Raw genomic sequence first — 15,934 nt, forward strand, 5'->3', positions numbered from 1 at the left:
GGACCTTGGAGGTCGCCAGCTTGGCTCCCATTGCCACCCAGTTCAGAATCTCTCCTCTCCCCAGTATCATCTTAAGCAATGTCACCTGATTAATGTCTGCCCTCTGCTGCAGGCTAAGCTCAAGCGGGTAGTCCGTACAAAGAAACCCACCCTTAAAAAAGTGTTCTCTAACCCCTTCTGTGCATGCCTTTGTGTGTATGGACGACTCGCGAAGGGGAGGACTAAAAGCAGTAGAGGGGCAGGTTCCGTGTGTTCTGCATCCTTGTACCCTCAGCGTCCACACAGCCCCTGCACTCCAACAGTGGTTGAGAACGGCTTTGGCCGCCGCCGGCTCCTTCCTCGTCCCCAGGCAGAGACAACGCCGCTCGGGAACCTTGACTCAGGCCCCTCCCGGCGTTTCTGAGGAACTGCGGAGGGTCGCCCTCTGTCCCAGTCCGCCTCCCCCAAACCACTCGGGGCGCCGCTCTCCACCGCCCTCTGCCGGCGCCGCAGCTGGGTTCCGAAGAGCGCACGCGCGAGCGCACGCCGGCGTCCCCCTCCCCCCCACCTCCCTTCCCCGCGCAGCTTGGCCTTCGGCGCGTGCGCAGCCAGTCCCGGCAGCAGCGAGGACTGACGAGGCAGGTAATCCCGCCGGAGCGGGCAGGTGGCGGCAGCTGCGGCCCGGAGAGGAGCTGCCAGGAGTTGGCGCCCTGCAGGTCCGGGGACGTCGGCGTTCCGCTCACGCCTGGGCGACTCTGGTGGGCTCAGAGTGTCACTCTGCCAGGGGGCGTGACCTGAGCCCGCCTCCCGGGGCCGGGAGAGGAGGGGGATGGGGAGCTCGAAGCCCTGTTACTGATTTGGTGCCTGTTGTTTGTCCGGGAAGGTTTTCTCGAGGAGAGCACAGAGTTTGCAGATAGAGGACAGGAAGGGGCGAGGCTGGGACCAGGTGGGAGCTGGGGTGCGTCGAGTCCGCAGGCCGTGAGGAGCTGGACAGGTTGGCGGAGGGGGCTGTTCTCTGGCTTTATGTAGCGGGTGGGAGGGAGGTGGGGAACGTTGCTACAAAATGATCCTGGTGGAAATTGTGCAGCTGTTTGAAATCACGGGACGGCAGTTGGGTCATTTTTGTGTTTTCACTTTTCTCATAGAAAGATGCAGTTTCTTCTCTCCTGGTTTGGTGTGGCCACTAACCTGCATTCACTTACCTCTGTACCTCCTAGGACATGACACAAGTGGCACATCCCGGCCATGGGGTCCCAGCATTCCACCTCTGCTCGCCCCTCTTACTGCAAGCGAAAGAAGGAGGACAGGGAGGATTTGCTGGCCGACAGGGAGCAGGAAGAAGCCATTGCTCAGTTCCCCTATGTGGAGTTCACTGGTCGAGATAGCATCACCTGTCTCACATGCCAGGGGACAGGCTACATTCCAACAGGTGAGAATCTTTGGTAATCATGGGAAGAATTCCCAAGGTACCCACAGGGCTTCTCCGGCCTCCCAGACAGAGCTTTTCTTCTAGGCAGTGGTGCCATAGTCAGAGACAGTGCCTTGAACAGGAGCCAGTTGAGCTGACTTGATAAATTTGGGTAGGTTCCACAACTTCTGTTGGTCTCCTTTTATCTGAAAGCCTTTCTTCACTTCCATTCTTTTGTTCTTTGTTTCCTTGCTTTGGAACATTCAGTTTGCTCTGCGCTGTGGGATTTGTTGACAGGCACATCTTTTTATTGCTCTCACTCGTAAGGCCTGGCACAGCTTTGCAGGGGAGCCATCTTGGAAGCTTCTTTTCAAGGAAGCAGGTAGTAAATCATTAACAGCCTAAGGTCTGGAAAATATTTCAAGTGGGGAGAGAAAAACATGCTCAGCAGTGGAGCCTTGATTAAGGACAGGATCGTCTGTCACTAAGTTGGCCCTCAGAAAGTCTTAAGAGTTTAGATGGAGAGTCACACATGTTTACAGCTGGTAAGAACCCTAGAAACCATCTACTCCCAAGCCTTCATATGACACATGAGGAGACAGTGGCCTAGAGAGGTAATGATTACTTCCCCCAGGCCATTCGGCAGCACCAGGCCACGTAGTAATACTAGAACAGGATCCTAGATTTCTCAACCTCCATGTCACTGTCCTGGTAGGACTGATAGATGTTTTGTAATTTGTGGCACACTTTATAGATGTACTTGTTTCTTGTTCCTTAGGCCCAAAATGTGAAACCTGTATTATAGAAATGTCTGATTCCAGACAAGCATGTGTTGCGGCAGGTTGATGTGCGATGTAAAGGAGAGTGCCACCAGCGCATGGGATTTTTTTTTTTTACCAAAATAATTGTTCGGTTCTTTCCTAGAACAAGTAAATGAGTTGGTGGCTTTGATCCCACACAGTGATCAGAGATTGCGCCCTCAGAGAACGTGAGTTTCGTGCCTCTCTCCTATCAATGCCTACTTCTGTCCTTCTACCCCAGTCCCATATATTTATGAGCACCAGCTAACTTTTCAAAAACTTTTACCTGTTCTTGTAAATGTCCCATTTCCTTTAATACTATGTGCTCAAGCAAGATATCTCTTCCCTATCCTAATCCGGGAGAGAAACTGCTAGAAACATTCTAAGGACCAAGTGAAAGAGTTGACTTGGAAGACGTTGGAGAACAGGGGTATCGTTTGTGGGAGGTGAGGGAATGTTTCTGTGCTCGGAGCTCCTCTCTTCAGCTTTTCTTCCCAGATGACAGCATTCAAGGGGGTTTTAAAGACTTCTCCCCCTCCAGTCATTCTTGCCTGGTTTGTGGTTCCTGGCTCTTTGTACTTGCCCTTTCCCCTCATTCCTGGTTTTGCATTTAATCTTGAGTAACTGGACCTTGATATCTGACTGCCTGGCCAATCATGTGCTGTGTCGTTTGCAGCAAGCAGTACGTCCTCCTGTCTGTCCTGCTCTGTCTCCTGGCATCTGGCTTGGTGGTTTTCTTCCTGTTTCCACATTCGGTCCTTGTAGATGATGACGGCATCAAAGTGGTGAAAGTCACGTTTAATAAGCAGGACTCCCTTGTCATCCTTGCCATCACGGTAAGACGTAGGGCCTTGCTTCCCAGATCGTGCACCTGCAGGTCTTGGACCCAGGATACTCATCCTTGTTTCCTCACTTGCCCTGACGCAGGCCACCCTGAAAATCAGGAACTCCAACTTCTACTCCGTGGCAGTGACCAGCCTGTCCAGCCAGGTTCAGTACATGAACACAGTGGTTGGCACATACGTGACTGCTAACGTCTCCCTCATTCCACCTCGGAGCGAGCAACTGGTATGCTGTTCTCTTAGGGTCCTTGCTCCTCGGGCTTCAGGGAGGAGGAGTAAGGGCTGGGGGATGCTGTAGCCTCATGACTTTGCTTCCCCTCTCATTCCCACTGGTAGGAACTGGTTGGTGAGGAAGATCTGACATGCCCTGTAATTATAAGAAATTAGGGGGGAAAATCAGCATTTAAGTATTAGGGGAACAAAAGAATTTATAAGAGCAAGCAATTCGCTACAAATCAAGAAGAGGAGGTATTACAGTCTGAGGTCCATTGGCCTCCCAGAAGGGAAGAGGTTGCAGGCATGGTTAGAGGGACATGGTGCGTGTCAGGGACAGTCTTGGGGAAGTACTTTGTATGTGCTGGAAGAAGGCTCCCAGGTCTGTGGAGTGCCGATAATAGTACTGTTCTGTGTCAAGCCTGCCTGGCCACAGACTGACTCTGCTGTCTTACTTTCAGGTGAATTTCACTGTGAAGGCTGACATGGGAGGACCGTTTTCCTATGTGTAGTAAGGACCGTGTTCTCTGTATGTGTGCTCTCTGCTGGGTGAAAGGGATTCGGAGTATACTCAGCTGATGGGGGCCAGTCCCACCTTAAGTCCCAGCCTTTGGCCCATAGGTTCCCTAAGCTTTGGCCATCTTGAGGTTTATTTGGAGGATATGTTGTTGGATATGCGACTGACTTGCTGGAATTTCTAAGAGAACATTAAGCCACTAGAAACATTTCCAAGCTCCAGCATTTATATGGTGGGTTTGAAAAAACAAAAAGGATCATGATGTGGGAGGGTGCATGGACACCGTGGGGGGGGACACTGTGGGGGGACACTCAGAGCTAGTGAGCCTTGGCAGCACTTAGGTGGGGAGGGGAGGGAAGGGGCCCCGAGCAGGACTGACCATGTAACTCAGCACTCTTCTGATGATTCTCTTTTTTTTTCTTTTCTTTCTTTCTTTTTTTTTTTTTTTAAACCAAACTGACTGTCTCCATATTTGCTGTTTGGAAGTTTCTTCTGCACATTGCCCGATATCGTGGTGCACAACATAGTGATCTTCATGCGGTATGTGGCTCTTCTTCCTGTCCCCGTGGCCTTTGTGTTTGCTTCTGGACCATCAAACTGTGTGACGTCGCCACCTTTGCTCGGGAGGTGCCGTGTGACCCACCAGGCAGAGGCACCTAAGCGAAGAGAGCACACCCGGTGCCGTACAGATACAGTCCTCTAGATGCAGGGTCCAAATCACAAATCCCCAGATTCACAGTCAGCAGCTAGACAGTTCTCTCCATGAAGTCGGGTCTACTTTTGTGATCCCTTTAGAATCCTAATGAGACTAGTAAAGAATAGAAAAGCTTCTCAAGGTGTAAGTAATGAGCGTTTGGCCAGCTTACTTTCTGTCCGCACAAGTGACCCTATGTCACGGATCTTCAGGGTTCGGCCTAGAACCATGACTGTTAAATCTACCAATGAAAAGCACCTGCTGCGGGCATTTGAAACATGAGGGTCTAGAGCAGGGTTTCTCAGCCTCAGCAAAGGATTCACAACCCTTTGTTGTGAGGAACTGTCCTCTGTGTTGCAGGATGTTTAACAGCATCCCGGGCCTCTATCTGCTAAGTGCCAGTAACAGTCACCACTTCCCCCCGCCCTCAGTTGTAACACCCTAGAATGTCTCCAGACAATGCCAGAAGTTTCCTGTGGGGTAAAATTGTCCTGGGTTGAGAGTCACTTCTTGAGAAGGTCACCTCATGGCATAGCATTTCTGTGAAGGTACAGAGATCCTCTGACCTCCTGGTTATGTAACCATGAAGACACACATCTGGGACCCATGGATATTGTTGCCTGAGCTTGCAAGAAGTTATTTAGGCTATTGTTCTTACTTCATCTCAAAAACAGAATTTATTCTTCTTGGTTTTTTTTTTTTTTTCCACCTAGAACTTCAGTGAAGATTTCGTACATTGGCCACATGACCCAGAGCTCCTTGGAGACCCATCACTATGTGGATTGTGGAGCAAATTCCACAGCTGTTTAGAAACTGCTCTTGGTTCTTCCATGGCAGCACCTGCCAGAAGAGACACAGCATCTGTTCCCAGGGCCTGAGTTTCATACCTATCCCTGGTGGTAGAAGTAGAGGAGAAATTGGTTCTCTTAGTCCCCAGCAAACATCCTCCTGCTACTTGAGGGGAGAACTCCTCTCAGTGGCACCACCCGTGTTTCTCAGAACCAGCAGAATCACTGCCCAGTGCCTAGCCTGTGCCCAGCAAATAGCAGGCACTCAGGCAAGTTTGGAGAATTGAATTCCGATCTTTTCAGCTGTTCTTGGGGCATTGCGCCCTGAAATCCTCCCGTGGTTCTAGGTTGGCAGACCATGAGAGACGTGGAGGTTGGCTGTGAGGGCAGCCGCGGACTGGCCCCACTCCTCTGCACAGAAGAGGCAGCAGGGCGGGAACGTGGGAACACCTAAGAAGGCACAGACCCTTTAATATGGGAAATTTTTTCACCTGCTCTCAAATGCCTAGGAACTTTTAAAAAAAAAAAAAAAAGCAACTTTTTCCTGTAGAAAGTTACAATTGTTTTTACCAAGAGTCTATGTGAGGCTTGATTTACCCCTCATCCATTGGCTGGAACATGGATTGGGGATTTGGTAGAAAAATAAACCCTGCTTTTGATTCATCTGCGTCTCCTCTGATTGCCCGGGTATCTTAGGAGCCACCTCCGGGGGACTGTAGACTAGTTGCCTGCTAAGTGGGTCAGCACAGGAGGGGAGGGAGGGAGAGGAGCCCTGACGGCACTGTCCCCGGGAGCGCCCCTCGCAGAACGCAGCCTTGCTTCTCTCCATCTGGCTGGGATGGTGACAGGCTGCGCCCCCCTGCCCTTCCGGGACAGAGTGCTGGGCTCCCCCCCGGGAGGTAGCTAGCAGTAGGGCAGACGCCTGGCGAGTGAGAAGCTGCTTTCCTACGGAGGAATAACCTCCCGCACCCATTGGCTGTAGCGCTGAGAGGACCTAGTTTAAGGCTGAAAGCTTGAAGTGTGACCACCCTCTTGGCGCCCCAGGAATGGGCCGCAGCCCCATGACCACAGTGAATCCCGTTGAGTAGTTAGGTTTCAGAACTCAGCTGAGGTGGGCTCCCTAACAGAGCAATAGATGGTGGCAGGGAGTCTCTATTAGTTGTTGTCCCCATTCCCGTCGCTCGCTGCTCACGATTTGCTTAATGATTTTTGCACTCTGAACCTTCAGACAACCATTAAATTTCATGACTGTTTGGCCGATGTCGACCATGATTGAGTCACCCAAAGCTGAGGGTTGAAAGCCACGGTTCCGCGTTCCACCGGCTCCTTTGGTGGTGTGCATGTACGTGCGCGCTAGTGATGCGCGTCGGGTGCAGCGGTGCGGGAGCACGTCGTCATGTGTGAGAACATTGTCCCAAAGAGCGTGCCCTGAACGCATGAAGACGGTCACAGTCAGACGTCTTCTCTTTCGTCTTCCCATTTCCCAAATAGCCTCTAGCATACTTTCCGTATAATTTTGAAAAGGTTACTCAGTTTTGAGTCACATTTTATGGCCGTGTGCCTCAGTAGCATTTCTACTACATAGTACCTTAGACTTCAGCTACGATATTCAAATGAGAGCACTTACAACTTTTAAACACATCTGACTGCGTAATGCTATATGCATTCTCGTGCCTGTTTATATCCCTGGCATCCCAAATGACACTTTGGGAAGTTCTGCATAGTTTTATTATGCTATGTGCCAATTACTGAATAAATGCATGTAATTTGCTGTCAGCAACACCAAAATAGAAGGGCAGGCGGTTGGCTTGGACATCATTGTTGTCACTGTTGTTTTTCTAGTGCCCTGAGATTTGGAGAGAATATGTTTCCTAGAGATGAGGCTTTACTAGAGATCTCTGTAGTTTCTGGCTTGGCTGTACTCTGATCTTTCTTGCTCTCAAACTACTTCTCTGTCACCTGGTGGAAATCTCCATTTGTTCACTTACTCAAGCCAGAAAAACGTTTATTGAGCACCTGCTGTACGCCAAGGATGGCATTTTGTCTGATGCGTTTTGTCAAGAATCATAGCTAGAAGTGTATCTATCACAAGCTTTTGATATTTGCCAGGCCCCATAGAGGCCACAGTTTGCCTCCACAGTCTATTCTGCAACCCCAGTTTCCCCAAAGCAGGATCCCCGAGATCCCTGGATCAGCTGTTCTAGGAACTCTAGCCTCGGGTGTGAACCAAATTATTTTAAAAGTTTTGCCTATTTGGTGGCGCCCTGGCTGGCTCAGTTGGTAGAGCATGCGACTCTTGATCTCGGGAGTCGTGAGGTCAAGCCTCACGCTGGGTGTACAGCCTACTTTAAAAAAATAAATAAATAATGAAAATTAAAAACTGAGCCTATTTGTAAAAGCTCTACATGAATCTAAAGCATCCCAGATACTTCTTCTGGGCAAAGTAATTCTTATTCTTTGCCTTTATAAGTAAGCTTCTTTGTTTTAATTTCAGTATAGTTAACATACAGTGTTATATTAGTTGTAGGCGTACATTAGTAGTGAGTCAATGCTTCTATACGTTACTGAGTGCTTATCCTAAGTGTACTCTTCACCCGCTTCACCTGTTTCCCCCATCCCTGCACCCCTCTCCCCTCTGGCAACCATCAGTTTGTTCTCTATAGTTCTCTATTTCTTGCTTTCTCTCTTTTCCTTTCCTTGTTTGTTTTATTTCTTCGATTCCACATATGAGTGAAATCATATGGCATTTGTCTTTCTCTGATTGACTTATTTCACTTCACATTATCCTAGTTCCATCCATATTATTGCAAATGGTAAGATTTCATTCTTTTCTATGGCTGAATAATATTCCATTGTGTATATAGACCACATGTTCTTTATCCATTGGTCAGTCAGTAGACACTTGGGCTGCTTCCATAATTTGGCTTTTGTAAATAATGCTGCAATAAATGTAGGCATGCATGTATCCCTTTGAATTAGTGTTTTTGTATTTTGGGGGTAAGTACCCACTCATGTGATAACTGGATCATATCGTAGTTCCATTTTTAATTTTTGAGGAACCCTCATACTGTCTTTCACCATGGCTGCCACAGTTTGCATTTCCACCAACAGTGCAAGAGGGTTTCCTTTTTCTCCACCTCCTTGCCAACACTTGTTGTTTCTTGTGTTTTTGATGTTAGCCATTCTGACAGGTGTGAGGTGACACCTCATTGTAGTTTTGATTTGCATTTCCCTGATGATGAGTGATGTTGAGCATCTTTTCAAGTGTCTGTTGGCCTTCCATATGTCTTCTTTGGGGAAAGGTCTGTTCATGTCTTCTGCCCATTTTTTAATTGGATTATTTGTATTTTGGGTGTTGAGTTGTATCAATTCTTTATAAATTTTGGATACTAACCCTTTATCAGATACGTCATTTGCAAATATCTTGTCCCATTCTGTAGGTTGACTTTTAGTTTTGTTGATTGTTTCCTTCGCTTTAAAAAAAGCGCAGAAGCTTTTTATTTTGATGTAGTCCCAATAGTTTACTTTTGCTTTTGTTTGCCTTGCCTCAGGAGACCTTTCTAGAGAAATGTTGCTACGGCCGATGTCAGAGAAATTACTGCCTATGCTCTCTTCCATGATGATTATGGTTTCAGGTCTCACATTTAGGTCTTTAATCCATTTTGAGTTTATTTTTGTGTATGGTGTAAGGAAGGGGTCCAGTTTCATTCTTTTGCATGTAGCTGACCAGTTTTCCCAACACCATTTGTTGAAGAGACTGTCTTTTTCCCAGGAAAAAGACTGTCTTTTTCCCAGGAATTGGATATTCCTTCCCCCTTTGTGAAAGATTAATTGGCCATATATTTGTGGGCTTATTTCTGGGTTTTCTATTCTGTTCCATTGATCTTTGTGTCTGTTATTGTGCCAGTTCCTACTGTCTTGATGATGACAGCTTTGTAATAGAGCTTGAAGTCTGGAATTGTGAGGCCTCCAGCTTTGCTTTTCTTTTTCAGAATTGCTTTGGTTATTTAGGATCTTTTATGGTTCCATATAAATTTTAGGATTGTTTGTTCTAGTTCTGTGAAAAATTCTGTTGGTATTTTAATGGAGATTGCATTAAATCTGTAGATTGCTTTGGGTGGTTAGATATTGTAATGATATTTGTGCTTCCAATCTATGCATGGAATATCTTTCCATTTCTTTGTGTCATCTTCAATTTTCTTTGTCAGTGCTTTATAATTTTCACAGTATAGCTCTTTCACCCCTTTGGTTAAGTTTATTGCTAGATATTTTAATTTTTTGGTGCAATTGTAGATGGGATTGTTTTCTTAATTTCACTTTCTGCTGCTTCATTATTAGTGTATAGAAATGCAATGGGGGGGCACCTGGGTGGCTCAGTTGGTTAAATGTCTGCCTTCGGCTCAGGTCATGATCCCAGGGTCCTGGGATGGAGCCCCATATCGGGCTCCCTGCTCAGCGGGGAGTCTGCTTCTCCCTCTCCCTCTGCTGCCATTCCCCCTGCTTATGCTCTCTCTCTCTCTGTCAAATAAATAAATAAAATCTTAAAAAAAAAAAAAAAAAAGAACAGCTTTTGCTGCATCCCAAAGATTTTGGACCCTTGTGTTTTGATTGTCTCCATGTATTTTTTTATTTCCTTTTTGACTTCTTGGTTGACCCTTCACTGCTTAGTAGCATGTTATTTAACCTCCATGTACTTGTGTTCTTTCCAGATATTTTTCTTGTGGTTGAGTTCTAGATTCATAGCATTGTGGTAAAAAAGATGCACGGCATGACTTTGATCTTGAATACGTTGAGGCTGGCTTTGTGGCCTAATATGTGATCTGTTCTGGAGAATGTTCCATGTGCACTTGAATATGTATTCTGCTGTTTCAGGATGGTATGTTCTGAGTATGTCTGTTAGACTCATCTGGTCCAGTATGTCATTCAAAGCGCCTTCCTTGTTGATACTCTGTTTGAATGGTCTGTCCATTCATGTAAGTGAGTTGTTAAAGTCCTCCACTACTATTGTATTACTCTTCATTACTTCCTTTTTGTTGTTAATAGCTACTTTATGTATTTGGGTGCGCCCATGTTGGGTGCATAAATATTTACAATTGTTATACCTTCTTGTTGAATTGTCCCTTTATGATTATGTAGTGCCCTTCTTTGTCTCTTGTTACAGTCTATTCATAAGTCTATTTTGTCTGATATAAGTATTGCTCCTCTATTTTCTGGCTTTCTTTTTACTTCCATTTGGCTGATAAATGCTTTTCTATCCTTCCACTTTCAGTTTGCATGTGTATTTATGTCTGAACTGAGTCTCTTGTAGGGAGCAAATAGATGGGTCTTGCTTTTTTATCCATTCCATCACTCTATGGAGCATTTAGTTCATTTACAATCAAAGTATTTATAGGCATATACTTTTTGCCATTTTGTTACTTGTTTTATATTTGTTTTTGTGGTTCTTCTCTGCTCCTTTCTTCTCTTGCTCTCTTTCACAGTTTGCTTGCATTCTTTAATGATATACTTGGATTCCTTTCTCTTTATTCTTTGCATATCTATCAGTGGTTTTTTATTTGTGTTTACCATTAGGTTTGTCTGTAATGTTTTCTGCATATAGGAGTCTATATTAAGTTGATGGTTGCTTAAGTTTGAACCCATTCTTTATTCCTCTCCCCCAACCCCACGTTTTAGGTTTATGGTGTCATACTTTATATCCTTTTGTGAATCTCTTGACTGATTTTTACAGATATACCTATTTTTACTGCTTTTGTGCTTCCTACCTTTCTTATTCCTACTTATTATCTTTCTTTTCCACCCAAAGAGTTCCCTTTAATATTTCTTGTGTGACTGACTTAGTGGTCATGAGCTCCTTTAACTTTTGGGGTTTTGGTGTTTGTTTTTTTTTTTTAAGATTTATTTATTTTTTAGAGAGAGAGAGTAGGGTGAGAGGGAGAGAGAGAATCTCAAGCAGACTCCCCACTGAGCACAGAGCCCAGCACGGGGCTCAATCTCACAATCCTGAGATCATGACCTGAGCTGAAACCAAGAGTCAGACGCTCAACTGACTGAGTCACCCAGGTGCCCCTAACTTTTGTGGGTTTTTTTTTGAGAAATTCTTTCTCTCTCCTTCTATTCTGAATGATAGCCTTGCTGGATAGAATATTTTTGGCTACAGGGATATATCACACTGCTCCCTTCATTTTGAATATATCACACAGCTCCCTTCTGGCCTAGAAAAGTCTTCTAATAGCCTTATGGGGTTTCCCTTGTATATAACTTTTCTTTTCTCCTGCTGCTTTTAAAATTATTTATTACTATTTTTTGGCCATTTTAATTACTATGTGCCTTGGTGAGGACCTTCTTGGGTTGATTTTGTTGGGAGCTCTCTTTGCCTTCTGGATCTAGATTTCTGTTTCCTTCCCTCAGATTCAGAATGTTTCTAGCTACTATTTCTTCAAATTTTCTGCATCCTTTTCTCTCTCTTCTCCTTCTGAGATACCTATAATGCGAATGTTATTATGCTTGATGGAGTCACTGAGTTCCCTAAGTCTGTTTTCTTTCTCTCTCTCTCTTTCCCTCTCCCTTCCTCCCTCCCTCCCTCTCCTATTCAGTTCTCTTGCTTTTCATTACTCTGTCCTTCAGGTTGCTGATCCATTTTTCTGCTTCCTCTAGTCTACTATTTATTCCATGTAGTGTATTTTTAATTTCAGTTATTGAGTTCTTCATCTCTGAGTGGTTCTTTTTTTATGTTTTCTCTCTCTTTGTTAAGGGTCTTACTGAGATCCTCCAGTCTTTTCTCAGTACAGTGAGTATCTTTATGACCATTACTTAAAATTCTCTCTTAGTCGTACTACTTATCTCAATTTTGTTTAGCCCTCTTTTTGATTTTGTCCTGATCTTTCATCTGGGACATATCCCTTTGTCTCCTCATTCTGTCTAACTCTCTGTGTCTGTTTCTCTGTGTTAGGGAAGTCAGCTACATCTCCTGTTCCTGAAAGTAGTGGCCTTATGAAGAAGAGGTCCTGGAGTGCCCTGCAGTGCAGTGTCCTCTGTTCACAGAACCTGGTGCTTCAGGGGTGTCTCCTGTGTGTTTTGCGTGAGCCCTGCTGTTGTGGCTGAGCCACGTTGGCCTTCAGTCTGGTCGTCTGCAGTGGCTTTCTTTGCCTGTTGTGGGTAGGGTTTGGTCCCTGTGTTGTTAGGGGGCCAGTCTGGGGCCACCATGGGCTTGAATCAGTCTAGATGTTTGCCAGTGATGTAGCAGCACCAAACTGCAGGGTGTTTTCCTTGTGTTGTCCCCTGAGAAGCTTTTGTTGGTGGGTGAGGTCAGCAATCACATCAGCTGTCTGCCCCCAGCCCACTGTTGGGGTGACTGTTGGACTAGTGTGTATGGTTATCTTCCCCTTCCCCCAGGGCAGCAGTCCCTTTAGAGTGGTGCTGGCCCCTCTGGGGGCTGTCTGCACACTGTCAGGCTTATGGCACCACTTTGGATAGGCTCTGGCCAAAGGCATATTGGAGGGAGCAGGTCCACAGGACAGCATGGGAGCAGGGCTCATGGCCAGTAACTTTTAAACCCTTCCACTGTGGGAGAGGATATGCAGCTGCTCAAAACTCTGGCCAAGGCCAGTCAGGTTGGAGGGGGCATATCCACAGGAGAACACTGGGGTGGGGACATTGTTAGCAAGCTAGGTGGAGAATGTTGATGTCACACTGGTTCCCTCAGGTGTCCTTGTGTCTAGGCTGGGAGGCAGGGGAGGGAAATGCTGCCTGCTAGCTCCTTTGTTCCTAGAGAAGTCTCCCAAAGATCCCTGCTCCTCCAGCACATGCCCTGAGATTAGCAAACGAATCTCCCTCCCATACAGCCCAGGCATCTTTCAAACTATTGCTTCTGTGCTGTGTCTCAGCTGGGCTGTTTGTGTGCTCTCTTTAAGGGTGGGGACTCCATTCCCTCTCACTCTCCCGGCTCTCCCAGAGCTGAGCCTGCTTATTTTTAAAGTTCCAGGTATTGAGCTCCTGCTGATTGTAAGAACTACAGAGTTTTGCCCGTGTGGTTTTCAAAGCCAAATGTTATGGGAATTTGTTTTCCCTTTGCGCGTTCCCCATGCCTGGGATTTCTGATGTGAGGGTCTGTTCTCTCCCGTCTCCATGCCCCTGGTGTCCCTTCCTCCCATGGACAGTCCTGTAAATCTGTTTAGCTCTGGACCACATCTTGGCCCTTTCTACCATTTCTGATGTGGCCTCTTTACATTTAGCTATGGAGAGTCTCTTCTACTACTATTTGTGTCATTTTCTGGGTTATTTACAGTGATGTGGGTGTTTCTAGATATATCTGTGGGACAGGGTGAGCTTAGGGTCCTCTTACTCTGCAGTCTTCCCCAGAAGTAACTATAAGTAAAATCCTTCATCACCTTGACAGCACTCTTAACCTTCTCTCTGTGTTCCTTCACATGGTCAGAAGGGGACCCAATTTCAGAAGTTGTGATTTACCCAGGATCCAGGTGACTTGAGGAAATCTGAGCTCCAGCTCCTAGTTAAAGCCTTTTAATGCCATACATTTGTATGGATATGAGGGATCTCATTTTACTTTTTTTTTAAAGATTTTATTTATTTATTTGACAGAGACACAGCGAGAGAGGGAACACAAGCAGGGGGAGTGGGAGACGGAGAAGCAGCTTCCCACCAAGCAGGGAGCCCGATGCGGGGCTCCATCCCAGCACCCTGGGATCATGACCCGAGCTGAAGGCAGATGCTTAACGACGGAGCCACCCAGGCGCCCCGAGGGATCTCATTTTAGTAAACCAGGTCTGTCCACTCAGTCCTGCTGGGGTCAAGGGAGGCTATTCTCAGCAAAGAGAACTTTTGCCTTTCCTGGGGCATCAGGGATCTCAGGAATTAGTAACAAAGCTGGTTATTCTCACCTTCCCCTCTCGGCTAAGTTGGGACAAGGGAGCGGAGGTAGGTAGCACAGCACTGGCAGCCAAGGTTGTACGTTTTGCTTTGACCACCGAGGAAGCCGCTGCAGGCTTTCAGTGTGCATTCCTGGAGGGAGCTACAGGGCGGAGCCCAGTTCCACCACTCAGCTCCACCTTTGTCTAAGGAGTTTTCAGAAGCAGCTGTATACCCCACTGTTCTCCCCTTGCCCGCATCAGCTCTCTTGGCAGATGGAAGGGTTATTTTAAATTATGAGATAGCTTTTCTTTTTTTTTAATTTTAATTTTATTATGTTCTGTTAGTCACCATACAATATATCATTAGTTTTTGATGTGGTGATCCACGATCCATTGTTTTCGTATAACACCCAGTGCTCCATGCAGTACGTGCCCTCCTTAATACCCATCACCGGGCCAACCAATCCCCCCTCCCCCCTCCCCTCTAGAACCCTGTTTGTTTCTCAGAGTCCATAGTCTCTCATGGTTCATCTCTCCCTCCGATTTCCCCCCTCCTTCATTTTTCCCTTCCTTCTCCTAATGTCCTCCATGCTATTCCTTATGTTCCACAAATAAGTGAAACCATATAATTGACTTTCTCTGCTTAACTTATTTCACTTAGCATAATCTCCTCCAGTCCCATCCATGTTGATGTAAAAGTTGGGTATTCATCCTTTCTGATGGCTAGTAATATTCCATTGTATATATGGACCACATCTTCTTTATCCATTCATCTGTTGAAGGGCATCTCGGCTCTTCCCACAGTTTGGCTATTGCAGACATTGATGTGAGATAGCTTTTCTAGTTAGGTATTTTTACTTATGTTTTCATCTTACTCTTTTAGTTTGTCATGAATTAGCCCTGATAAGATAATTTATTGAACAGTTTACACTATAAGTTGAATATTAATACAAACAAGTCCAACAAAAATGTCTTAGGTATTTTTATTTTTGTTGTTTCTTTACTAGGAAAGCCATCTACCTTCGTCTGGAGGAAGGGGGAGGCAGCGATGGGAGACAGGGGCAGAGAAAGGGATGGCCCTCTGGTTTATCAGCAGTGCCAGGTATCTTTTGAAATGTATTTTATAAATTAGTACCATTGTTGATTTTGACTGGTTTTGTGTCTCCCGCCTACTTCACACATCACCACCACCATGCCCTCTGGTGAGGAAGGTGACCGTTTCCTCGTTGTGCCACACAGGAGTCATTGGAAAGCAAGGGACCCCTGATGGTAGGGAGAAATGGGAGGCTATCCATTCATAAGGCTGGTGTTGAGAGGAAGCTTTAAGTGCAGGCCCAGGAAGTAGAGAAGGGAGGGCCAAAAGAGGGGGCAGGAAAATGGAATAAGGGGTAGGGACAAGCATGTAACACTTCCACCTCTCCTTGACCTAAAAATCTTAGAGAAGGACACAGACAAATAGATCACCAAGACTGGCCGATTGTGTGCACTGATCATGGGTCCCTGTGGACTTGCTCCCCGCCCCACCTTCCCCACCCTCCCTCAGGAGCATCTCTGAGCTCCCCTGTCCAGGAAGAGATGGCCCACACACTGTCCCATCCCCATGCCCTAGAGTTGTGTTTTGTGTTACTCAAGAACAAGGCCATGCCTATATTTTCTGTCCCCCTTCCCAAATCTTGGCCTCTGGTCCCAGTTCCCTCCTTGGTTCCATGCAGTGCGAAGGTTACAAAAGGAGGCAAGTATGTGTTTGTGTGAGGTCACTAAACCAGGCAGCGTGACTCTAGTGTCCTCCCTCCTGGGTGAAAAGTCAATAGACGACGGCCTTAAGG

The 15,934-nt window shown here is 46.3% G+C and overlaps 1 protein-coding gene and 1 long non-coding RNA gene across 6 annotated transcripts; both read left to right on the forward strand.

Moving 5' to 3' along the window:
* The first annotated feature begins 549 nt into the window (after positions 1-549).
* Positions 550-5,904, forward strand: TMEM106C (transmembrane protein 106C). 5 transcript variants are annotated; one of them, XM_036099337.2, is made up of 8 exons: positions 550-621; positions 1,197-1,408; positions 2,312-2,375; positions 2,864-3,023; positions 3,115-3,255; positions 3,704-3,753; positions 4,246-4,299; positions 5,167-5,904. In XM_036099337.2, the coding sequence occupies exons 2-8, from the start codon at positions 1,225-1,227 to the stop codon at positions 5,261-5,263; spliced, it is 750 nt and encodes a 249-aa protein (XP_035955230.2). In that variant the 5' UTR covers positions 550-621; positions 1,197-1,224; the 3' UTR covers positions 5,264-5,904. The 5 variants fall into 5 exon arrangements, with proteins under 5 accessions (XP_035955230.2, XP_035955229.2, XP_035955235.2 ...); XM_036099336.2 differs by having other exon boundaries at positions 556-695; XM_036099342.2 differs by having other exon boundaries at positions 556-617.
* A 4,921-nt stretch (positions 5,905-10,825) lies between these two features.
* LOC118540238 (uncharacterized) lies at positions 10,826-15,250 on the forward strand. The gene is made up of 2 exons (XR_004919533.2): positions 10,826-14,022; positions 15,116-15,250. It is a non-coding gene; the product is annotated as an uncharacterized LOC118540238 (long non-coding RNA).
* Positions 15,251-15,934: the final 684 nt, after the last annotated feature.

This window comes from Halichoerus grypus, chromosome 6 (assembly GCF_964656455.1).
Source record: "Halichoerus grypus chromosome 6, mHalGry1.hap1.1, whole genome shotgun sequence".
Lineage (NCBI taxonomy): Eukaryota > Metazoa > Chordata > Mammalia > Carnivora > Phocidae > Halichoerus > Halichoerus grypus.

What these genes read in the sequence shown, in the direction of transcription:
- TMEM106C (XM_036099337.2), top strand. Translation starts at nt 1,225, where the DNA reads ATGGGGTCCCAGCATTCCACCTCTGCTCGCCCCTCTTACTGCAAGCGA. An exon ending in GACAGGCTACATTCCAACAG is followed by an intron (nt 1,409 to 2,311) that starts GTGAGAATCTTT and finishes GTTCTTTCCTAG; the next exon opens with AACAAGTAAATGAGTTGGTG. An exon ending in AGATTGCGCCCTCAGAGAAC is followed by an intron (nt 2,376 to 2,863) that starts GTGAGTTTCGTG and finishes TGTCGTTTGCAG; the next exon opens with CAAGCAGTACGTCCTCCTGT.